The 26,681-nt window shown below is 38.0% G+C and overlaps 1 protein-coding gene across 5 annotated transcripts in view; it reads right to left on the bottom strand.

The window, feature by feature from the left end:
• Positions 1 to 26,681, bottom strand: part of enox2 (ecto-NOX disulfide-thiol exchanger 2) — a 280,102-nt gene that overhangs the window by 177,982 nt on the left and 75,439 nt on the right. The window contains exon 1 of one of the 5 annotated variants that reach the window (XM_077235882.1): positions 18,690 to 18,863. The exons of 3 other annotated variants lie outside the window; for them this stretch is intronic. In XM_077235882.1, coding sequence (XP_077091997.1) covers positions 18,690 to 18,711 — 22 coding nt within the window. In that variant the 5' untranslated portion in view covers positions 18,712 to 18,863. Of the gene's footprint in view, positions 1 to 18,689; positions 18,864 to 26,681 lie in introns of those variants that run through there. One more of the 5 variants, XM_077235880.1, reaches the window with a different exon arrangement.

Here is a 26,681-nt window from a genome sequence, read left to right as displayed (position 1 = left end):
TAATTGTGCAACATTATCTGAACGAGGCGATCGTCTGTACAATCACAGTCAGTCTCAGTCATGAGATCTTAATGAAGAGCTACACGCTGCTTTGCCAGAGGAATAATCGGAATTTTTCGATGTTTTAAATGTTGAATGTTTTTATTGTTTCAGCATGTTTATCAATCTCCCATTTCAGTCAATATAGTTGCACGCTATAACCTTAAACCCAGATGATCGATGATGTGACTTGTTTAACATGATCAACCCAGTTATTTTTGTATGATCAACTTTGAAAGTATTCCTTCGTTCAAAAAAATGAATTTGATCTAAGACTGGAGATTGCTCAGGAAAGTAAAGTGAGTGAGTGAAAGCAATTGTTTAATTGGTATTATCTTTACTCTTAATCTGGTGTCGTGCCACAGACCTGACTTAAATATTATGCAGGAAACAGAAATCCGATCGGTTATCCAGATACAGAGGCTACTTAATGTGAACAAATACAAATGTAAACACGCCATGTCCCGATTGGCTAATGATCCGATCTGCTTGATCGGATCACGGTAATCGCATGTTAATGCCAAGTTTAAGTTATATTTACATCAGTGTTTCCTGAAACATAATTAAGCTGTGGCACCGCGCTGCTACTGAATCAAAGAAATAAAGAAATTATATTGCAGAGTTGTAAGGAACTGCAGTCCGAATTGAATAAGGGAAAATGAAAAGTAATGTAGAATAACACAAAGACAACACGTTTTGATTCCATTTTTTGACAATGGCATTTTCAAGTAAGCAAAGCCTAATAAAAATAACAGCATTAAAATAAACTAGAATAAAATGCCATTAAGTTCAAGTCTAATGACACTTATTACACCCTGAAATCTGAATTTTTGAACACATAAAAGATACAGATACAGAAGTCTGCTTTGGGCTAATCAAAGTTCTTATTGAGATGATGTGATTACTCTGCGCTGTTTACTGTAAGCTCTGCTGCTTTTTAATATGTATAATAATATTTTAATTTTAATTTAATATGTATAATAATTTTAATATGTAATTTTTCTATGTAAATATGCACTAGATAGAAATCTTTGACCATTGCGCCACGTCTTTTTCAACGTGACGTCCCGCACTCGAGACCCAGCCTTCTTTTTCAATATCAGCGCTGCGGCTCTGCAGTTGGATACTATTATGTGTCCCTCTTGTTTTTAAGAGCAAAAGGGCGTTCTGTTTGATCATCCCCTCATGCCTGTCACTCAGACGTTAAAAAAAAATCTAATCGAACAACGCTTTTCCTCACATGGGCGAATAAAGAAAATGGCGCTGTGTAAATGAAGATCATTTCCCATGACTGACATCACCAAATTTACCAGTATTTTGGTGCTCATGTGACGTGTGAATGGTCTCTTACCGTTAAAAAAAAAACAAGAACACCATTGTTTGTGTGAACAGCATCACCAGTAAAGTCATTTTACAGTAATTTACTGGGATTGCTGTGTGAAAGGGGCTAATGACAACTTGCAACTGTAAAGATGGTTAGTAAACCACAAGCCATTTCTATTGACAACTTGCAACTGTAAAGATGGTTAGTAAACCACAAGCCATTTCTATTAAAGTGAAATCAAGAACTATTATATTTATCTTGTGTATAAAGCTTCGATTAAATAAATGTTTTTTTTTTTAGAAACATGCTTAGCAGATGTTACTATGACAATATACTAAGCAAAAAAAAAAACAAAAAAAACCAGCAGCTATTTTAGTCATCTATCCACATAGGTATGGAATACAATAGCAAGAAGCTCACATGCATCTAGTGAGCACGATTCCCGACTAGATAGAAAGAACTGAATTGATTGAGGCACTCAAAACCACAGGCATTTTGTTCAGCATCCACAAGGCATCCCATCCTACACAGCAGGTGGAAAGAAAAATGGATCTACCAATGACACAGCTAATGACACCCCAGAGATATGAGCAATGTCAGTCCCGCAGGAGCCTGAAAAAAATCTGTTTACCCTTACTTTCACCTCCAAGTCTTGCCATTTTAAACTGGCTCGATTACAATTTTCTCGTTAAAGGAAAAACATGACTTATTTATGCTAATGTACCAATGCTAAAATACACAATTATAGTGTCCATTACTGATCAACTGTTACCCAGCCATGATGGAAAATGGTTTAGGGTGCAACAGATCCATGTAGTAAAACTAATCAGAATCCTGAACTAATCAGATTGAAGTGTAGAGACAGTATATTTAATGCGCTCCTTGATTCACTTAGCTTTAAGAAAAACAAAAAGATTAATTTTTTTAAATTGTGCACTGCCTCTGCACTCCATGATCCTTTCCTAAATATTTTATCCACTGCGACTGGCTAAGTATTACCAGAAAGATCACTCAAGATATGGATATAATGAGTACTACGTACATTTGCCATGCGTTCTATGTGAAATTATGCTCTGTGAAAAACAAACATGAGTCCTTTTTTTAAATCATTCAAGATTGGAGTTTTGTGACTGTTTACCATTAAGAATAACTCTGCAAAACTCAAAGAAAACCAGACTGTGGGATTACTAAGCTTTTCCCTATGTGATGTTTTCATCAGCATTCTCACCCTTCCGATCTGACAGATCCATCAGCCCCAGGGGTGACATCAGCCCCAGACATCTGTCAGCGCGAGTTGGCAACATTCGTCAAAGAACAACTCCGTAATTCAATCACCCCGTGATAAATCACTGCGTTCAGGGCAAATAACAAACAATTACATCACAGGATTTGATTTTTAGGATTCAACTCATATGTGTGACATGCTCATATAATCAATAGAAAATTAGTTCTTTATAATGAGATATTTCATGGAGAGGAAAAGAATATCTTGCTTTAAGTCTTTCCAGCCCGGTTGGGCTTCACCTTTCCACAAATTCTCTCCTGGGGAAGTCAGTCTCTGGGTACAACGGTTATGAAGTATAGAGATTATTAATCATAGTTTTTAAAGAAAAGAATAGAACAATGATATTTTAGTAAAGAATTCAAGAGCACACTTGCATCGACCTAACCTCAAGCTTACTTTAGGGACAAAAGTATAAACACAGAAGCTGAGTGTTTGTGGAACTCGTAAAAACAGTCTTGGGATTCAGTCTTTTTCTCTGACTTTTAATTACATAAGGAACAAACCCTTTGGCCAAGGGCACAGAATGTCTCGCTGGGGAAGGTATTTTAGACACAGCTCCACATACAAGATGAATGTGTTGTGGATGCTGGGGATCAGCTGGTGGTACCGTGGTATTCCTGGAACCCAGCCCAGCCCTGTCTTAATGCAGTGCCGCTTCACTGAACACGCTAACACTCGCAGAGAAGAGGAACATATTTCTCAGAGCATATGGGACCTCGCCAGGATTCAAATAAGCAGAGCGTTGGAGATGCCTCTCTTACCTGTAGAAAACAATTAATCTACCCTTTCCCTCTTTCTCACTGACAAGGGTGCAGGACGAGGGGCAACAAGAGAAGATGGGGGTGAGAAAAGGGAGAATTAAAAAAATGACTAAAGATGGTGTGCAGACATGTTTCTGTTTTTCAGTCACATCACGCAGTTTCCTCTCCACTGACCTTCACCTGACCCTTCCTACTTTCCCTGGCTGAGTGGTGTATAGAGGACACTGACTGCTCTGCTATAAACAAACACACAAATAACAGCAAGAACAGGAGAGAAAAAAAGTATCTTCAGGAAATGCCAAATCTCAGTAGAACAAATGTAAAATACATGAATTCCCTTGGACTAAAAATGAAACCATATATGGCAGGATTTGGTAACCAGACTTAGCTAATGTCAAATTCAAATCAAAACTGGCCTTATTTACTTTCCTAATTGTTGTACAGTATTTAAAAACATTTAAATATCCATCCATCCACGCTCCAAACATCTGGTCCTATGTAGGGTTGCTTGGATCCTATCCGGAACACCTGGGGGAAACCCACGCCAATAAGGGGAGAATATGAAAAATAAAAGAAAATTCATTTTGGCAATTTTTCGGGACCTTTTTACTTTGTAGACAACTTACTCTGCTTCTTTGCAGACAACTTACTCTGCTTCTTTGTAGACAACTTACTCTGCTTCTTTGTAGACAACTTTACTCTGCTTCTTTGTAGACAACTTTACTGTGCTTCTTTGTAGACAACTTTACTGTGCTTCTTTGTAGACAACTTTACTCTGCTTCTTTGTAGACAACTTACTCTGCTTCTTTGTATACAACTTAATCTGCTTCTTTGTAGACAACTTTACTCTGCTTCTTTGTAGACAACTTTACTCTGCTTCTTTGTAGACAACTTACTCTGCTTCTTTGTATACAACTTACTCTGCTTCTTTGTAGACAACTTTACTCTGCTTCTTTGTAGACAACTTACTCTGCTTTGTATACAACTTAATCTGCTTCTTTGTATACAACTTACTCTGCTTCTTTGTAGACAACTTTACTCTGATTCTTTGTAGACAACTTACTCTGCTTTGTATACAACTTAATCTGCTTCTTTGTATACAACTTACTCTGCTTCTTTGTAGACAACTTTACTCTGCTTCTTTGTAGACAACTTTACTCTGCTTCTTTGTAGACAACTTACTCTGCTTCTTTGTATACAACTTACTCTGCTTCTTTGTAGACAACTTTACTCTGCTTCTTTGTAGACAACTTACTCTGCTTTGTATACAACTTAATCTGCTTCTTTGTATACAACTTAATCTGCTTCTTTGTAGACAACTTTACTCTGCTTCTTTGTAGACAACTTACTCTGCTTTGTATACAACTTACTCTGCTTCTTTGTATACAACTTACTCTGCTTCTTTGTAGACAACTTTACTCTGATTCTTTGTAGACAACTTACTCTGCTTCTTTGTATACAACTTACTCTGCTTCTTTGTAGACAACTTACTCTGCTTCTTTGTAGACAACTTTACTCTGCTTCTTTGTAGACAACTTTACTCTGCTTCTTTGTAGACAACTTACTCTGCTTCTTTGTAGACAACTTACTCTGCTTCTTTGTAGACAACTTTACTCTGCTTCTTTGTAGACAACTTTACTCTGCTTCTTTGTAGACAACTTACTCTGCTTCTTTGTAGACAACTTACTCTGCTTTGTATACAACTTAATCCCGCTTCTTTGTATGCAACTTACTCTGCTTCTTTGTAGACAACTTTACTCTGATTCTTTGTAGACAACTTACTCTGCTTCTTTGTAGACAACTTACTCTGCTTCTTTGTATACAACTTACTCTGCTTATTTGTAGACAACTTACTCTGCTTCTTTGTAGACAACTTACTCTGCTTCTTTGTAGACAACTTTACTCTGCTTCTTTGTAGACAACTTACTCTGCTTCTTTGTAGACAACTTACTCTGCTTCTTTGTAGACAACTTAATCTGCTTCTTGGTAGACAACTTACTCTGATTCTTTGTAGATAACTTTACTCTGCTTCTTTGTAGACAACTTAGCTTCTGAAAAAAAAACCTTCCTATCTGCCATCACTGATTCTACTTACTTTTTTTCAGATCCTACCCAAAATTATCTGTCATAAGGTAGGCCATTTTTCATGACCCAATCAACCCCCAAAGGATAAAATAAAGTCCTGCTTTGCAATTTTCTCCGTTAAAAAATCCAGTGTCACTAAACGTAACTCAAATTAAAATCAACATTTCATGGTGACCGATTTCACTGATTAAGATCTATTCAGGTAGAGAATGTAATGTATGGACAGATGTAAAGAAATCCACACTTTTTAATCATTTCCGAACACAGTTGTGCCTTTATGTTGACTAAGTTAAAATTCCATCTTCTCGCCAACAAGGCCCTTGAGGGCTAAGAGGCATGAGCGTGCTGCCCGCTGTCAAAAGCTACCCACAATGTCAAAATGGCCGTGACGGCCTACTTCCAAGCCCTGAAATATAAGGCCATAAAACTGTGTGCCACTGTAAACCTGTACCCATCTGCTGATTTGTGGATCCAATTACTTTCTTTCTGTAATGGCCATGTTCAGTGCCATGATGTTCAGTCAATCGTTGGCAGCTCCTCAGTTTCTTTCTAACTTGATACTGACCTCAACGGTCACAGTTTCGGACAATGCCACAAGAAAAGCACCCATCATATGCCTTCAACTCTCAGATAACAAGTCATGAAAGAAGTCAGTCGTTTTGTCATTAGCTAAAGAACGCCATTGACATTCCACATTTATCGAAGAAGAGCTGTTTACACCTGCAGTGGTTTCAGTTGAGTGGCCCTCGCTGGTGTTACCCAGATGTATGCTGAATCCCCCTGTCAACACAGCCATGTGGGTACAGGGGAGCCAGCTGACTGGTGCTGACAGATGAATTATATTCAGGGCCAGCGGTGGTCCTGGCTTCTGCAAGAGTCGAAATGGCAGACAAGAGTAAACCAATCACAGCCGCTGCGCATCCAAACACCAGGTGTGTCCCCTCCAAAACCCTGGCACTGGCACCTTGTTCCTGCTGGTGTGAAGCTACTGACTGTGAACTAGGGATGGGACGGTATGAAAATTTCATATCACGATTATAGTGACCGAAATTATTGTGATTATCAATATTATCACGGTTTTGTTAAAACAAGATGAAAGTATTAAAAAAGAACTGATGCTCACACTGAAAAAAGTTTTATATTTTAAAATCAACAAACAACAAATAAAACAAGCAGCTCTATGCACTTCTTAAAGTAAGATTCTATTCTGTGGCATTTCTTTCCTTATAATGACCGTCGTCAATAGCAACATAACACAGCGCACATCCATGCATCACAACGGACGCGCTCTCTCATTTCATTCAAATACAACTTGTCATCTTGCGTCTGCGTTTTTGATTGTATTGAAAATGAAATCAGAGTTAATTTATTGTTTACAGAATTTGATAATATTGTTGTGATCATCTTGTCTGGACGAGTTTTGTACGCTGTACAAAATGGATTTAACAGGTAAGAATAGAGACATTAAAGGGTTAGTTCACCCAAAAATGAAAATTATGTCATTAACGACTCACCCTCATGTCATTCCAACCCCGTAAGACCTCCGTTCATCTTCAGAACACAGTTTAAGATATCTTAGATTCAGTGCGAGAGCTTTTTGTCCCTCCATTGAAAATCTATGTACGGTATACTGTCCTTGTCCAGAAAGGCAATAAAGACATCATCAAAGTAGTCCATGTGACCTCAGTGGGTTAGTTAGAATTTTTTGAAGCATCGAAAATACATTTTGTTCCAAAAATAACAAAAACAACGACTTAATTCTGATGCTATTCAGCATTGTATTCTCTTCCGGTTCTGTTGTCAATCCGCGTTCACGAGGCCAGTGACGCTGCTGACGTAAGACGCTGCTGACGTGTTATCTGGTGCGTCCGTGTATTCGGGTTCAAATAAATATGTCTGGTTAAAAAAAAAAATGCAAGTCTTCCCCTGTGTCGAAATCCTTAGACATGTTTGCAAAGATTGTTTTGTTTACAGCGTGCGTCTCCCTCAGACTGTAAACGAAGCTCGGGCGCACCAGACACACGTCAGCTCGTCTTACGTCAGCGGACTCATGAACGCGGATTGACAACAGAACCGGAAGAGAATACAATGCTGAATAAAGTCGTCGTTTTTGTTATTTTTGGAACAAAATGTATTTTCGATGCTTCAAAAAATTCTAACTAACCCACTGAGGTCACATGGACTACTTTGATGATGTCTTTATTGCCTTTCTGGACAAGGAGAGTATACCGTACATTGATTTTCAATGGAGGGACAAAAAGCTCTCGGACTGAATCTAAAATATCTTAAACTGTGTTCCGAAGATGAACGGAGGTCTTACGGGCTTGGAACGACATGAGGGTGAGTCATTAAGGACATAATTTTCATTTTTGGGTGAACTAACCCTTTAATCTCTATTCAATATGTCCCCGTAATTATGTGGTAAAAAAAATCGGTGCTATAGGTGTACAATGAATATACATTATTATCTTTTAAATATCACTCTTAATAGTCTTGTTTGAACTTGTTCGACTTTTTTTGTGCATGTTATGCAGACAGGGTGACCATCCTCGATTAAGTCCCCCTCAGGATTTTTGTAAATGCCAAAATATGACCACACCTCAGATTTGGTCATCTTAAAAGGTTGAAAAATCTCCCGAACACGATCACTGCCTTCCGCCATTCCTTCTCGAATAAAAAAAAAAAAAAAACATTGCGCGCCTGCGTCAGACTGTTGCTGGTTGGACAGGATTTTTAGTGAGTTATCAAAATCGCGATAATCAAACACGGTTTTAATGATAATTGAATTTTAAACTATATTACTAACCGTCAGTACATTTTATCGTGGTTTATAGTGAAACCGGTAATCGTCCCATCCCTACTGTGAACAGCCACATCCCGTTGCGGCTCCATGAATATGAGAGCAAACTGGCTGTTTTAAGTCTCGCTGAGACATTTTAGCACTGTGGGCTATAAGTCCAGGAAAACCCTGGAGTGCATTTTATTGCCAAAATGAAAAATCAATTAAGTAAACTTCATAAAGAGGCAGTTGTTCATAGCAAACATTACCCTCGTCCTAAATGATATTAGACATCATCTAAAGGTAAATGTTCTCAACCTTTACCGAGGGACATTCCTGGTTACTGTACCCTTGAGAAGTTTTGTTACTATCAATAGAGCTGCATTTACTGAATGAGGCCATGATACACAACCACTCCGGTACCCTTGTTTTGATATTCAAACAGAATAGTATAACATTTTAAAGCGTGTTAGAAGTTTGATAAAAGGAACAGGGCAGAACAATGAAGGTGACGTTTTGTCAAATTAATTCGAAAGCAACTGATTCTTATGAAAACTATCGACTATGAATCATTATAGACAATTCCTGGTTCACCTCTTAAGTTCTTGTGAACATTTCAGATAAAAGACAAACAGAAGCACACAATTCTTAGTATCAAACAAAAACAATTTAATTCCATATAATTTCCCTTGTGAACAAACTAAAGAGCTTAACTTGCTGAATAAATAGAATTTGGTTTTGGAAGTTTGCATATAGCACTGTGGACCGTGGACCATAAAGGTTGAAAAGAGGTCAAAACAAATACAAAAAAGTAACAAGAGATCCCAAGCTGTATAACAATGTTGACCTCCCTCCCTTACAAGTGTTGAGAGATTTACTGTGTCATCTCCACAGCATGCATTCCAATGGTAAAAATAGAGATAGCAATAAAGTTAGTGACAAAACCAGAGGTAAATCATCCCACCTTGCGATATGTCATCTTTTAGTGTGCAAACACAAACCTATGGGTAGGAAACAGACAAAACAAAGCCCGTTTTGAAGCTTAGTATTAGACACGTTATTTAACTGTGTGGAGGCTTGTCAATGGCAACATCAGACTAGTAACAGTTACAGCCTTTCCTTTGACGCCTGACTTCAAATCACACACTGAGACATTCATTCATCCAACAAATTGTGGGTTGCATTTGAGCTTTTTTAAAAGTGTTTTAGATTCCTAATGAAAAGAGGGGGTCTTAGAGATTTGTGTGTTTATGCAAAAATAGCAAAAAAATAACAGCTGACGAGCTCCACCTCAAAACTGTGTAGAAGGCGGAAAATCACTGAGTTAAAACTGGACTAAACTAGACTCACTGTTCCATACTAAAAACAGGAAAACAAACAAACAAAAAAAAAATTAATAAATGAAAATACACAGTGCTTTAGAGTTCAATGAAAAAAGGACACAAGGTGAAGAAAAGGCTCCAGTGAGAAGTACATGAGAAAGAAAGTTCCTTGCTTGAGGCTGCGCACATATCCGAGTTACCTCAGGCTTAAATGAAAAAAGCAATTTCGGCGCAGAATTAAAGTATTAGATGAAAAATAGGAGCAACGTGATTTTTTCCATTATCTACAGTGAGTTAGTGGTTGCATCTCGGAACGTTCTCAGGGGCCCAGCAAACACAGGCCCACTTGAGAGATGTAGTATTCTGCATCCTCTGGACGATCCATCATGCTATGCTGCCTCCAATTGTTTTTTTCCTGGCAGTGCCGGGAAGGAAAGAAAAAAAAATACCATAGTAACAACAAAAACTCTGGTTCGCTTTATCTATCACACCATTGTGTGTTGCAGCAGCGTTGTACAATATTACTAGTGCCTCAGAAAGACAGCTCACCACTTTGATCGGTCATCTCAGCAGAGCCCCAGCAGCAGAGCATGGCAGTCCTTAAGACACCAATCTGCTCCATCACAAACTGGGATAAGACCGAGGCTTAGTGCTTCTCCAGTGGCTGCGTTTGGCCCTTGGCGAGCCAACATGCTCTGCTGCCTGAGCTCACGGAGGACAACCTCGAGAGGTTCAATTAGAAAGCTTCACAGAAACGCGACATGTCGCCCCTGTTTGAGAATGGAGCGATTAAATTAAACGCCTCCTGCATTCTGAAAAGATGGTTGTCAATAATGAACAGCGAGCTAGTTCTTGTTGTCTTGGTTTCTCAATGTTTTAGGCCCTCTTATCCCAACTTCTATGATCCAGCCAGATTCAAGGCTGTTATTTATCACAGCAAGGGGAAAGCAGAATCATCTCGGCCATCATGCCTTAAACTTGAAGTGATAAGACCTTGTTAGTAGCTGAATCTTTTTGCCTCTATCACACTTCCACTTGAAGAAACATTTGAGTCAGAAGGGCTGCTGTTATGGACACTTGAACCTGAATCTCCTCATTTGCTTGAGAGCCCAGCAGGCTGTTTGTTTTTTTAGTTTTTTTGGGGGGGGGGACAGACCACCTGGATGATCAGAGCACTCCTTCACAAATTCACATCCATTCTATTTCTAAACAGCGAAGAATGGACAGGGATATTATGTTGCAAATGTGTATCGTTAATACAGAATATAATAACTTTCTGTTCAGTAAGAGAGTATTCATTCAGTTAAGGTTTTAGGCTGATTTCATTTTATTAATTTGTTGCATCACATCCAATTAAGACTGCATATTCACAATTCAAACTATTTCACTGAATTGCAGTAAACACTTGCATAGTGTACAAATGAACTGACAATTAAATGTTACCAATACATTATTACAGTGGAAACAGATTTAGCAATAATTAATTGTACAATTGGAATGTGTTGGGACAGAATGTTTAGCATTAGCAGATGGAGAGAGACCAAACTGCCTTGTTGTGCTCTGGCACGTCTAAGAGGAGAGAACCAAAACAAATACTCGGAGGGCCTCATAATCCACAATTAGGTTAAAAATATTCTCACATGCATATCTCATTAGGATTTGAGACCGTGTGTGAGCTTTTATGGATGCCATTAAAACAGACATGATTTGAAACTATTTCTTCGCAGGATCCATCAAGCTAGGTTTAGTTTGCACAGTTAAAAAGTGGCTTGTTCAACAATACTATAAAAATCAGATCTAATCTTAACATTTAAATGTATATCCAGGGCTTGACATTAACACCCGCCAACTAAGAGTGGATTTCAGCAGTGGTGTATAACAATAACAGTCTTCTCCTACTAGCCTCTTTGGCAGGTTGAATTTTATTTATAATTTGGCAGGTTGAATTTTATTTACAATATATCAGTTTTTTAATTGTAGGCTAGTCTTTTAAAAAGGCATCTGAAATAATAAACTAGTGCAATGTAATGTTGTCAAAAATATAGATTTTTAGATAAATAGATACTGAAATGTCTGAAACGCTTCCAATTCTCATTTTCTGCAAAATAGATGCACAATATCAGCTGCGTTTTCATGCACTCTCATAATCTCGACAGCGAGTTACACACAAACCTGCCTCCTCTCACTCGTATAATTTCCTCTGGATGAATATTGTTGGTGTTACAGGGCTTGAATTTCAGCGTGGGATTGCGTGAATTGCGCATAATTCCCACTGATTTTGTGCTCACACCCAAAGTGACCGCACATTAAGTCAAATACACACAAAAAATGCTAGTTTGGTGAGTATTCACGTACACAGTTATGTTTTAGGCGAACATAAAAACATGTTCAGAAAAAAATGCATGTGTAACAGTATAATGGATCTGTGTGTGCCAGGTCTTAAAGTGACAGCAGCCCAATATACCCAACTGCCAAATTATGAGATAATATAAAAAATATATAGGCCATTTTTGTGCATGGTATTGATGTCAAATCTGTGGCCAGTTACAATTCTGAGTGGCTAGTAACTTTGGTAAACCACTAGCCACAGTGGCTGGTGAGCAAAAAAGTTAATGTCAAGCCCTGTTTATATCCATTGTTTTCTTTTTGGAGCTGAAGCTGTCAAATAGAGTAAATATTTATAACTAGCATCGGATTTTGCAGTTCAATTAGTTTCTTGTATTCAAGGAAAAATACACAGAATAAACAAATGCAGCTGATAACGCTTACCCAGCAGGATTCAGCACAATGTGGTTCTTCATTATCCAACACAGAGGAGCATTTGTTGCAGCGTCAATTATCAGGTACACCGTTCCTTAGCGCTGGATACCATGGCTTTTAATTAGCAAAGCACAGAAAGACGCAGATCTGTGCAAACTGCTGGAGTGACTGCCATGTGGAGAGTCGTGAGAGTACAACAAACTCAATTATGGCCAAAATACAGCACATGCATTGAAATGAGTTTCGGAGCACACACGAAAACACTCACAAGCCTTAAAAAGACTGTGAGCAGAGGACACATTTCATGCATGGAAAGAAAACGGGTCTGAAATGAGTGACATCCAGAGCAGAAAGATAATCAAACATTTACAATCAAGCGACTTTTAAAATTGTAAATCCTGAAAGACTTCCTGGTTTGCTTGGAAAAGAAATATGATTATGCATTACAATATGATTATGCATTTACAATATGATTATGTATTTACGCAACTGCAGTCAATTATAGTGTTGAATTATCATTCTGACCATGGATGTATCATTCACACTGACAGCAGTTTTTCCGCTGGAGAAAGGTTGGTCACTGTACTGTTGGTTGCTAGTATGTCTTTGCCGCTGGATGGCCAAATGTTATTGTGACACCGGCCGTAGCTTTTGAAAATTTTATTTTAAATCAAAAAACATTTTATTTTGATTTGGCATCCGTTTCTGGTTGGGAAAGCATTTGTAAACATACAGCAGTGAATAATGCATGATATCATGAACAAGATGAACAATTATCAATGCGATGCATGAATCAAACTCAGAATGTCAACAATTTCAGAAACGGTTTTCCATGCATCATTTTTTATTATATCACTCTATGTGGGCACAGACAAATCATATAAAAGAGTGAAATCGTTCAAATCGCAGTGAGTTCCTCTGACTTTTGCCTACCCTCAGCTACATTATCTCAAAGAAAGACTTGAGACAGATGATTTAGCTACACTAACACAATACAACAAGACGCAGGCATCAGCTAACACCACATTAAAAAGTTACCTAGTATAAAAACCTGTAATAGTGAGTTTACACATCTCACCTGTGAAAGGTTAAATCCCATTTCTTTTGGAAATTTGTGAAAAATCTGAATAATAGAAATTGCATGTAAACAGGAGTGAAGAGCTTTACTCGTGTCATGTAAACATCTAACTGTGATTAAGTCTTTACTCTGATTATTGGAAATATTTGCATTATTGGTGCACATTATAGTCATTGATTCTGTGAGTGACGACACGCTGACCGTTCCTAGATGACTGGCACGTCATTCGAGTTTTAGAATGTGGCATCTACATACATATCTATGAGCTGCACTCCTTCAATACCACTGATCATTTGTTACATTTATGTAGCGCTTTTCTAGGTACTCAAGGCGCTTTACACATGGAAGTGGGAATCTCCTCAACCACCACCAATGTGCAGCACCACCTGGATGATGCGACGGCAGCCATATTGCACCAGAACGCCCAGCACACACCAGCTTACTGGTGGAGAGGAGACAGAGTGATGAAGCCAATCAGTATAGGGGGATGATTTGGACAGAGGCCACTGGGCAAATTTGGCCAGGATGGCGGGGTTACACCCCAAATCTTTTTCGAAAGACATCCTGGGATTTTTAATGACCACCGAGAGTCAGGACCTCGGTTTAACGTCTCATCTGAAGGATGGTGGTCTTTGACAGTATAGTGTCCCCATCACTATACTGGGGCGTTAGGACCCACACACCACAGGGTGAGCGCCCCCTGCTGGCCTCACTAACACCTCTCCCAGCAGCAGCCTGGTTTTCCCAGGAGGTCTCCCATCCAGGTACTAACCAGACTCAACCCTGCTCAGCTTCAGTGGGCAACCAGTCTTGGGCTAAAAGGTGATATGGCTGCTGGCTACATCATGTTGCTGCTAATTAGCAGAACGTTAAACTCTTCTCAACTTTGCTGCCAGTGCAGCTCATATGGAAAATAACAACTCTCATTTAGTGCTTGCTTTATTGCAGCAAATCACTGCTTAATATTTTTCAAAAACATCTAGACTAAAATGCACTTTTGAGGAGTATGTTAAAGGACATTAAATAGATTTCTAAAACCATGCATACGCCAGAACCTGCACAAATTCCCTTTATAAACAGTTAGCGAAAGCTTATGTGTATATGCATCTCTACCCCGTCTCCTCCTTGAAATAAACATCTATGGAGCTTAAAATGCCTAGTTTTATTATGCATATCCTCATTTCCATATATTCCCATCTACATGATACCATGTTTTGTGCAGTCACATTACATTGCTAAAAACATAATGTATCCTTGTCTTGTTTTAAAATAAATATACGCTATCAACATAAACATTTTTTCGTAAAAAGATAATTGAATGCCATACTTTTCAGAGAAAACTTTCAGGCTGGAGTTATTCTCATTCTTTCCCACTAGTCAAATAGTATTTTTAATTGTTTTAAACAAATCTAATTTATATAATTTTGCCTTTAAGGTAAACATGTTTTAGGAAGTTTACAGTAGATTTTTTAATGGAAACCGACAGGCCTATTTTTTTGTTTTCTTTTTTGCAGTGTATACAACTGTCTGATGCGTCAAAACATTTCTAAATTAATATATTTTTTGTTGAACTTCTAAATAACTTTATGTAATTTGAGTGCTATACAAATATACATTTGTATATCAAAATAAAAACAGTTTAAAATCATTCGGTTTACTTCATTACTTTGCTCACTCTAGTAAGAGCGTGTGTATGCACAGTCTACAGTTTGCGGACTGTGTGCACATGTTTACGCTGTGTGTGTGTGTGTGTGTGTGTATATATATATATATATATATATATATAAACATCAAGCCCCAGGCCTTGTGATTCACATTGCAAAAGGTCTGTATTCAAAATAAAGCTTGGCTAAAACCACTCAGATTGATGATTCACACAAAGTATTATAGAAAACACTTCACTGTTGAGCACATCCAGAGATACTGAATAGTAACCTTCAATTAAAATTAAATGGCATATGTTCGTTTGGCAAAGCAACAAGTTTGCCAGGCCACTCTATCATTTATGTATCCATGGTAACATTTACAGTACAGTTTTTCAAAAAATATTTTATTTTTTGTCTGCTTAACCCTGTTGTTAATTTATGAACAGGTGTGCTGTGCGATACTATCTCAGAAAGCACCATACTTTCCTATATTCATCCTATAACAGAGTTTAGTAAATAACAGTTCTAATCTATTAGAATTCCAATCTACTGGACAAGGACTTGTGTCTTTTTAATCACAGATGCTGAACTCATTCTGAAACCGAACAATCACAACTGCTGAAGCACTTTAGAGTTTATCAGGGTTATACAGCGCTGGTTGTTATTTACTTATTTGCTCTTTTGTAGAAGCAAATATCTTTGGATTAAATATTATTTAAATCCTCTTGGCATCCTCTTATATGTGACAGCAAGTGAATCACAAAACCATAGACATCTGCCCACAGACCATTTCTCTTACTCAAGTCTTAAAAAAAATAAGTAACCTCTGTCACAAATGCATTTTACACTTCTTCAGTGCTGCCCTCCCCTTTTTTCATTTGGGTTCTTGTGCTCTCATGAAAGCTCAGAGACTATCCATTATGTGCAATTTAAATGGCCACTCCCTACCCACCAAAAGAGCTATGTGCGAGAAAGTTCTAGGCTGTCACAGCAATAAGAGGCTTTTTCCTTCACACTTGAGGTTAGGGTGAGTGGGTTTACTCAGACAAAAGCCAGATGCATTTCAAAGTAAGCAGAGGCGAGGAAAGGAAAAAATACTGACAATAGAAATAGATTAGAATCTTATCAACACACGCATAGACAAAATAATCGCACGCACCCTTGATTGATGCATGCCTTTTTTGTGTGTGACAGTAAGGCTCTACTGTTATTGAGTAGATTAGATGACAATAGTTCATTCTTCTCTTACTCACAATTCAGCATGCATTCATAAAAGAACACCGATCAAGCACACAAGCTTCATAATAAATGACATCTAAATGATATGCTAGATGTAAAAATGATTTCAACACAATTGTTAACATGAACTAACAATGAGCAATACAGCATTAATCTTAATTAATGCTCCAGTAGGTAACTTTTGTAAACAAATATTTGTTAAAACTGTCATTATGTCCTGACAGTAGAATATGAGACGGATAATCAAGCTCCTCTGGCTCCTCCCTGTGGTCCTATAGCCATTTGCAGAAATACACCGCTCCCGGTCAGCAACAACCAATCAGAGCCAGGAGGAATGTCTTAGCAGTGTCAATCACGCTCGTGTACGCACTGATCACCCCTCTCTTGCACAGCGCGAGCGCGTACCGTCGTTCGTGACTCTCCTGTTCGAACTTGTTCATCCAAATGTACAAATCTTTTTTCGAGTCATTTCGTTCATTCAACGAACGAAATGACTCGAAAAAAGATTTGTTCATTTTGAACGAGTCTTTTTCGGAGTCATTTCGTTCATTCAACGAACGAAATGACTCGAAAAAAGATTTGTTCATTTTGATGAACGAGTTCGAACAGGATCACGAACGTGCATCACAGAACAGAGCAAGGCGAGCATTTGTGCTTATAAAACTTAAAGGTTTTTATTTATTTTTGAAATGACCGATCGTTTCGCTAGATACGACCCTTATTCATCGTCTGGTATCGTTTAAAACCCTTTGAGGCTGCGCTGAAACTGTCATTTGGTCCTCGAAACGTTTGTGTCCTATTGAAGTCCATTATATGGAGAAAAAGCCAGGAATGTTTTCATCAAAAACCTTCATTTCTTTTCGACCGTAGAAAGAAAGACATGGACATCTTGGATGACATGGGGGTGAGTAAATTATAAGCAAAAGATTTTTTTAAGTGAACTAATCCTTTAACGTTATCTTACTAGCTATTTATAACTTATAGAAAGAGTGCAACGTTATAAAGTTACATGTATTGCAAAATACATAATGATTTTAGGACCAAGTTTGTAGTCAAAGTATGGGCAGGCCATAGTCAATGTAAAGCATATTGTTGATGTTTCGTCCCTATTAGTGAATGTTCCATAACTGTTTATAATCCGCCGTCATCAGTGGTCCTGCTTTCTAGCCTGCGCGTTCACGGCAGGCTCCGCTGTGGGGGAGGAGCTGTGGAGGGAGGGCTGTAGCGCAGCAGAGAGCAAGGGGGTTGGACCTGTAAGTTGTGCTTGTTAAAATTTTCAGGCTAAGTCAACATTTTCTCAAAACTCCCTACTGCAGCTTTAATACACATACATATTAACAATAACGTTAACACATACTATGAACTAACAATATTTATAATCATTAAGATTAATGCTGTAAAAAGTACTTTGTTGAAAGTTCATGATGCCTATTGCATTAACTAATATTATTGTAGAACCTTATTTAATAACCCCAAACTAAAAAAATGAATAAATAAAGCTTATTTTATTCGTTCTCAGTCTGTTTTATTTTCTTCTTCTTTTTTGTGTGTGTGACTATATTAACTATACATATCAAGAGCAACTTGTTTTTGATCAATTGAACTATCATCGATATTGCCAGCACCTTTACAGCTAGGCTAGATGTTTTGTATTGTTGAAACTGACAAAATGACTTACAGTCTGTATTCTGAGCTCCAACGTGGAATAATTCCCAACAAGTCAAGCAATAAATGACACTAGTCAGCATGCTTGAAACAAAAATATTTGCATATGGCAATGCAATAGTGAGCATGGATTTACAGTGCCCACTGTAATGTCTTGATGCATTAGAAGATGTTGCAGGAACAGTAACCACACGCAAGAACACAGGAGACCAAATATAATGTCATTATAATCTCATTATAACGATATAACAGTCGTTTTAATCACCGGAGCTGTCAGCGAATGAGCTCTAATGTCTGGGCGACAATGGCTGTGTCTCAATCTCAAAAGCCATGAGCTGCCTAACTAAACAGCACTTAGGGGGATATTCCGAGGAAACTCACGTCTATGATTCTCGAAAATGTTGCACGCGGCTGTGCTGTCTTTGTAGACAGCTAGATATTATATAGGCGATATAACGCCGAAACATCGCAAAGACGTGCATTTAAAGTGCATTGCAATGTCATTTCAGTTATTAAAGTCATTCACGTGGGGAACCCTGTGCTCTGAATGTAATGTTGTTTCTTAGCGGAGTTTTCATTCATTTTTCTGCCCGTAACGTCCGTTTGTAACGGGCGGCTCCTTATACTTTATAGACCCGCACACAAGGGACTGAGCACATTTAATTCCTCTAATCTATGAAATAAAGTTAAAGTCAAGACAGCGTACCTGTATACTGCACAAGGAACATCGTCCTGGGGATTCGGTTCAAAACGACGCCAGATAATGTCCCGTGGGGATCTGGTAGTGGACGTTATTCCGCGCTAGGAGCTGTGCTGCTGGTGTCTGTGGGTCTGCTACGCTTATAACAGCTTTAAAGATAGAGCAGACCACAGCGAGGGGGAGAGAGAGAGGGAGAGAGAGAAAGGAGGATCCACAGTCACGCTCAACACAACGACTACACTGACCACGAGTTCGCGACGCGACAAATCTAGTAGCCTACGATCTCTTTATAATTAACCATGAAAGCAAACGTCTCCACGCGCCCGATTGACGGTTGACTCAGAATGGTTTGAAAGTATTAGTATTCATATTGATTAGGCTTACTGTGCGCGTAATAAAATAGGCTATGTTTTTATTTATTGACACAGTTTTATCGTTGTCAGCGATTGTAACTGGTTGAATGTGTCTAATGTGTCTATTGAGATTAGGCATACAGTTTAAAGTTAGCCTCTAGGACTGATTACGTATATTTTTCTTAGAAAAAAATCCTCTCTTTGATTCAGAAGGCTTTTATTTACTCCCTAGACTTCACAATCTCAGTTACCATTCACTCCCATTATAAAGCTTGGAAGAGCCAGGATTAAATATAATTCTGATTGTGTTCGGCTGACAGAAAAAAGTCACACCAAGATGGTTTGAGGGGGATTATGGGATAATTTTCATTTTTGGGTTAACTTAACTAGGCCTATTTTCTGCCAAAATATTTACTTCTTGTTAGGACAAAAAATGAGTGGCAAGTTGGTATTATTTTTGAAAAATGCAAGCAATAATTTGGTATTAGCCCACTAAAACAGGTTTAAAAGTAGGCTATATTATTTTACCATACCCGTGTTGCCATTGTAGCTGATCATTAGTAAAATAAGACATGTATGTATAAGGGATACCAATAGGCTATGTTCTTCTTTGACACTGTAAATTGTGCCTATATATTTAGGATATGTACCAGCAGAGGGAGCAGAGCAACAGTTAAACTCATGTGCTAATTGCCATATGAACTATAACAGGATCTACACTAAAACCACAAGGCCTGTTAAATAATGCACAGGTATGGGCCATTCATTGCAGTGGACAAGGAAATTGCTAAACTGATCTGCTTTTATGCTGATCTGCATAAAATAAATAAATAATCAAGCATCAAAGGAAGCACATTTTATGAAAATTTAAAGCGATATCATGACAGAATTTAGAATTTTGGGTACATTATGCCATCACATATGATATGACCATATTTATACTGTATATATATATATATGTATATATATATATATAGGCCTATATATATATAAGCATACTGTACAATGGCTATGTTTATGCGCACATGTTTTGTTTCAATCGAATGTAATTCTGATTGATGAATCCGACATGAACGCTAAATAAAGTGACTGGGTTGATGTGCGCATTTATGTCACAAACTTTTTTTTTAAATGCTTATACGGCACGAATATATAGCCTACATAATTCCCTGCTTTTTGCACATACTACTTTACATTGCTTATTGTTTTTTTGTTTTAAAGAGCCGACTTAATATTTATCTATTTTGGGTCCTGATTTGGAGACGGCGAGCACATTGTGTGCTCCCACCCCAAAAATAAAGTGTCTGCGGATGAGAGTATGAAGTGATGACTGATGGGATGTTGTTCTGCTCCACTTCACAGACAATGAGTGGTAGGGGAATTTTAGAATTGTAATTGCGGCTCATTCATTATGCTATTTCTACGTCATTAAACATGTGCAGGCCTTTCCCGTTTTGGTTTTCAATCCGATCAAGTGTTTACATCTCCTCTCGATCGAATTAGAAAAGGACCACCTCTTCCAATCCGATTGAAATTTCATTCAGATCAAGTTCAATCTGATCGATTAAGGTGTTGACATGCAGGCTTTTCAGTCTGATTAAGCAGTCAATCTGATTGCTAAAGGATTATTTGGTTGCATGTAAACGTAGCAAATAAAATGCATTAAAAAACATCCATTCAACAGAGCAAGGTTGCCGACCGGAACATAACCGAATAACACCTGATCTGTTGTCATTTCCATTTTCCAAGTGCAACAAGGTGTTATGAGCAGAACATATGACTGGAAGCATGCTGGGCGTCCAGAGGTTAAATAAATTGTCTTGCTGGAATCCCAGGGGAACTTTAACACCACCAAGTTTACAGCTCAGAATCTCTGTGCGGCATAGCCGGAGTTAATTTCAGAGCTAAGAAGATTTAACAGATGTCTTAACACATTCAGCAGGAATTTACAGTTGTGCGTTGCGGTTAGGGGAGCAGTAGAGACCGGTGTTGTGAGCACAACATTTGACATTACAACGGTCTCATAAAAGCATGATAAGAGTGTGGGTGGAAACCGCGGCCTGCTAAAGCTGCTAAACCTCGTGAACGCTGCAGACCAACAACCTCAGGGGAAAATAATCAAAACTTGATCTAATTCGGGTGCATTAGCATACTGAAGCAAAGTCAAGAATGTAGATGGCCCAATGAGTGTTTCAAATATCTACAGTGGATCAAATGTACGTCTATTTATATACTTTGATGTTGGATTTAAATATAATTAGCTTGTTTAGGCACACCGCCACTGTGTCTCCATATACAAAGTCACCTTATTCTTTCGGTTACGCGGATGTCGACACTGGCCATCGTTTTTGGCAGCCGCTTTCGATCGGAAATTTTTGGATGTGCATGGAGGCAAACATTGGCATTTTCATTATGAACTGCTTATTTTGCCATTCTTAACAATTAGCTCTGACTATTCAAAAGCCGTAGGGGATACAAACAACTGTCAAGTTGATTTTTCATAGGTAATATGAGCATTTTTATGTTTTCGACACTAATTTTAAACAGTTTTCATGCAATTAGGGAAATAAATGTGGCATGGCGCTGTTTTAGTCGCGTAAAAATATTCCAAAGCTGCGGCTGAGTCATTTCTGCTGCGAGGCAATTACATATCACAGCATCAAAGTGACACATTAAAAGCACTGGAAACATGGACTTTGATATGTTACTATAATATGTTATTAAGCCTAAGTGAAAAACAATACTTCTTTAAAGATTGGGTTTCACATAAGAGCTTCCTTGCATGTCACGGCTCTTATCTGTAAATTAGCTCAATAAGAGCAATCAAAGTCTGTCTAAGCAGTGCACTTTCCTTTCATTTACTCTAATCGAACAGGCGTTTTCCCTCAAATTTCAGGATACCACATCATATATTAAACGACTGGGGTCCAACAGGTACAATTAATACTAATAATTTGATAGCATCTGGCTTTTCTGTTTAAATTCAGACATTGGGGAAAAGGACTGAAAAGAAGATCTAACCATGTTGCCTCGTTCCCATCTGCGGCTATCATTTATTTGGTGGTAATGGAGCTGTAGGTGTTTGACAGATGATTCACCTTTACAAAGGTGAGCTAGTTCCCTCCACTCACGGACACCAGCGATGCCCCGGGCTCAAAAACAGCAAATACAGTAAAATGCATTTTTATCCTGCTTCTCCACAATAATGTGACTTGTGTGAGACAGATATTTCTCTTTGGAAGTGCATTTGTTCACTACCCATTTTCCGTTAGTCACAAATATGGTGTTACATATTTACACAATAAAAACAGGCCAAAGTTTCTCAAGGCAGCATCAAATGAATTCTCTTACCTCACAGAGAATGATTAAAAGCTGGGCTCTGCTCTTATTTAAATCATGGCAAGTTGAGGGACTGACTCTACTCCCTTTGTCCTGATTTCAAACAACCATGTGCTTTCAGTAAGTTGCTTATTATATGACCAATGGCAAAAAACAACAAACAGTTTAATATTGAATTAGCTTAGAGCAAATTACCAAGGTTCTAGTTAAGAATATACCATATATTTGTATTAAGGTCCAGTTTTGCTACAATAAAGAAAAGCTCAAGCCCCAATCACTGCATCACTAAAGCAATTAAAATCCCATTAGCTAACTGGAATACTGCCCATTATATGGCCCAATTCATATCTGAAAAGTGTAGCACCTAAATATAAATCCTGAAGGCCATGAAAATCAGACACAAAGAGAATTTCAAATACATTAAGGGCAATTCACTGCACAGGAATCATATAAAATACAGGGACTTCTGTATGCAGAGTAGAGCATGGCGCTTCCCAGGGCATATGAACAATGCAATGTTCGCTTTGGATAAAAGACACTGCTAAATGCGTAAATGCAAAAACGTCTGAGTAAAAAAAAAAAAAGAGTATATGAAGGTTTTTAAAAAAAAACGTTACTTTTATTTGTATGTGTCTGTTGCAAATGTAACGCACGTCATGCCAGTGTCTGGTAAATATAGCAATGTGAGCATTTAAACTGGCAACTTTTAAATGCATCAATTATATAGGAGAGGTTCATCAAAGCCGTTTCAGAATAAACGAACAGATGTTTGGAGCAGTTGTGTTTTCATTAAGATAATGGATAGGTTTTCTTATACAGTTTTATATTTACATTTTTATATGTGACCCGTTTAGCAGCACTAATGACACAGTAACTGAGTTAAAGCTCATTGTCGGTTTGGAGTCATTCAGTCACTGTCATTTTAGGGATCTCATTTGATGCTCCTTTAAATGAATCTTGAAAGCAAAGTTTATCTTTTTTTTCACCCACGTTAGAAGCAGTGTTTGTGTTTTGTCAAAGAGAAGAGAAGTCTAAAGGCTGGATCGACTTGGTGTGTCATGGCCTTAAGGGCAATAATGTAAGGAATTTCTGGTAAACAATCTTGACATTTGAAAATCAATTCAATTCAATTCAAATTTATTTGTATAGCGCTTTTCACAATTCATATTGTTTCAAAGCAGCTTTACAGAAAGTGCATTTCAGAAATGTACATAGAAAAAATACAATCACCAAATCACCAAAACTAACACACACCTACTCCGTCCCCACAATCACGTACCCGCTTCGCAACACAGACAACGACTATGGCAGAATCTGCTGTGTCTGCTACCTGAGGGTATGATGTCATCAATTTGTGTTACAATTCAGGTCAAATGTCTAATTGTTATTTAGCTCCTCTACTCCTTCGATGGCAAAGTCATCCCTTCAATCCCAAAAACACAGTTTTCAAGAACAGGTCCCTATATAACACTTAAGTCCAAGTAACTTATATATTACAAATGTGACTAGATTAAAAGGTAATAACAATAACTAAAAGTGAAACCAAAACTTTTTCTTACTTTTCGGACACATTTTGGGGGTCGGTGATGGGTAAACTGAGAGAATGTCAATATTGTAACTGCATAAGACCTACCAGAAAAAGAAATGTGTCTACATTAGGATACCTGAAGTGAACTTCTCTGATGGACCTGAACGGCAACATCATTTCTCACCTTATCAATTATCAAGAACTTCAGGACACTGTGTTCCAGTTCATAATACTGGTATTGGCAAGGGAGGCTTCTGGACTGTAGAGGTTTTGTGGTGAAAGTCAGTTAAAATAGTTTGGCTTATGGGTTTGAATTTTGGCAGGCCGAGTTGCAGTTCTGCGCCATTTGGTGTTTTGGCCATTTTAAAACCAGGCAGATTTAGCTCATATTTCAAGAGGCAAATTAAAGGACTAAATAAGAATTTGTTTTGTGTACTTTTAGAACAAACGACAATAGTTATTTTTATAGTTAGTTATCAACATTTTTGTTAGTTAAAGCCATTAACTGGCTTTAATGTCAGGGAAATGAAGTACTAAATTAATTGCAGGCCTTCCACTTCATTCAACAGAATAATGCAAAACAAATCCCAAAAGTTGTCATTTTACAGTCCTCGTGCATGTGTTATATTACAAAGACAGTTCGATGAGACCTCTGGATTCATTAAGGTGACTGATTGACTAAGGGCATTTCAACAGCAGCGCCCCTCACCTCACGGCCAACAGGAGTCCCGCAACTCCTCATGCAAAACCAATTAACTAGGTGTAAAGTTGAACTCTCTAGCCACAGGCATCTACATTATTTAAGTTGAAAGAAACAGCCAAAATGACCATTTAAATAAAGGGCAACATGGGAGCAGTGAGAGAGGAGAGCTGTGCTATGTGCATTCGCCTTACAGTCAATCTCACTAAATTATAAATATATTAGTATGAAAGACCAACCCTCTTAACGCACCTTGGCAATGGAATCATCATTGGCTAGCTTTTTCTTTAGTTTACTTGCCAGACTGATATATATAAACCCTTTATTATATATATAAATATAAATAAATATATGAGCCAGGTCAAATAATCAGCCAAAATGGGTCCCTTTTGGTTGATGATTAAAGCAGATTTAATGTCATATTCTCCTGATGACAATTCCAAAACTTAACAATAGCTTTTTCAATCAAAAAATGTAAAGCTTCTGTTTTCAACTTTTCTAGGTAGAGTGAATCAACATACTGTAAATACTATTTGGATTAACTGGTTTTATATTGGCATTACATCAGCCACTCTGCTAGATATTTGCTTTAGCCACTGAAATCCATATGATGATTCCCAATTTTTCTTCCATAATGTGACATTGCAACAGGATTTTCAATAAGAAAAACTTTTATCTATCAGGGATTGATTAGGGTGTACAATTGACAGAGCCAATTAGTCTAAATAGTAATATCCAAAAGTATACATAAAAAAAATGGAAGATGTTTCAGAAGAAAAGTAGATTTTTTTTTTTAACATTTTGATGACTAAAGCCGGGTGTACACCGTACAGTTTATAATAGACCTTTACGACTGTTGTGTGTCACTGTATGAACATGATCCTCGCTGTAAGCCATGTCACACTGTAAGATCTCAGTTGTCATTAATGTCAAACTGTACGTCAGTCAAGATGCATTAAAAAAGTTTTACATCATCAGTCCGTGACACGTTAGGTGACTGTGAGCTGCATTTACAGGCAGGATAGAAATGGCAAGCAATTTTGATCATGGCTTTTCTTGAAAAAAAAATGAAGACACGTGTGTGTGGAGCAAGCAGTGGTTTGTTTTTGTCTCACTAATTGCGTCATCAGGTTCGGCGCTCCTACTGGTTTTTAGATTTGGCAGTAAAAATCATAGGATATGTAAAATTTGATCACAATGGTCATTAATCGGCTGTCATGAACATCTATGAACATGAACTAGTGATCAAAGACTTCAGAATTTGACCCAGGAAGAGATCAATCTTTTAGGATTATCAAAATGTGTCTCAGACGGCCAAATCGAGGACAAAATCGTACAGTGTGAACCCAGATTAAGACATTTTTTTTTGCAATAATATGAACCGGATCGTTCACAACAAGTATTAAGTACAATTTGGATTTCATGTTGACTGTAATATGTTTGAACTCTCAGTTCTCTTTTTGTGGCATATAGTTGGCATTACCTTGTGAGAAAGCACTAAAATACATTCCTGGATCGTCTGTCCTTGATTGTGCAAAAGAGGAAGTGATCAGTCAACGCTGTTTCTGTGCACTGAGCTAGATAAGGCTAACGTGGAAGAAAAGCTCCTGTGTAAATGAGGCAATCTGCCCCATACAGCTGCAGCAGGACTGTGCCACGTAACCCAGCCACCTATGGGGAAGGCAGATGCGTGTGACAGCCCGGACACCCCTCTACAGATTCAACACGAGCCAGCCAACCGGCATGGCCCACACAGAGCCTAATAAGAAAGGACACACTCATCTTCCTTGCACATTTAAGAATTAATTTCCGCACAGTTGCCCGGCAATTCTCCTGTCCATTTCAATTCTAACACTTATTCTCCAGGGTGATTGTAGACCTGTCCGTCAAGCTGAACGTCAGATGTCAATATTAAGTCAAAACGTTTTTGAATGCTTTCAGCCAAAAACTGATTAAAAATACAATGAAACGAGTAGGTTTAACAAGCGCAGAGCTTTTATCTCACAGAAAAAAAGCTCAAAACGACAGAGTTCAAATAGGGTTTACACAAGAGATTGAGCAATGTCCATCTGGCTACC

Source organism: Siphateles boraxobius, unplaced genomic scaffold (genome assembly GCF_051911475.1).
Source record: "Siphateles boraxobius isolate OS27281-9 unplaced genomic scaffold, OSU_SipBor_1 2, whole genome shotgun sequence".
Lineage (NCBI taxonomy): Eukaryota > Metazoa > Chordata > Actinopteri > Cypriniformes > Leuciscidae > Siphateles > Siphateles boraxobius.
This window is presented reverse-complemented; position numbering and strand designations above follow the sequence as displayed.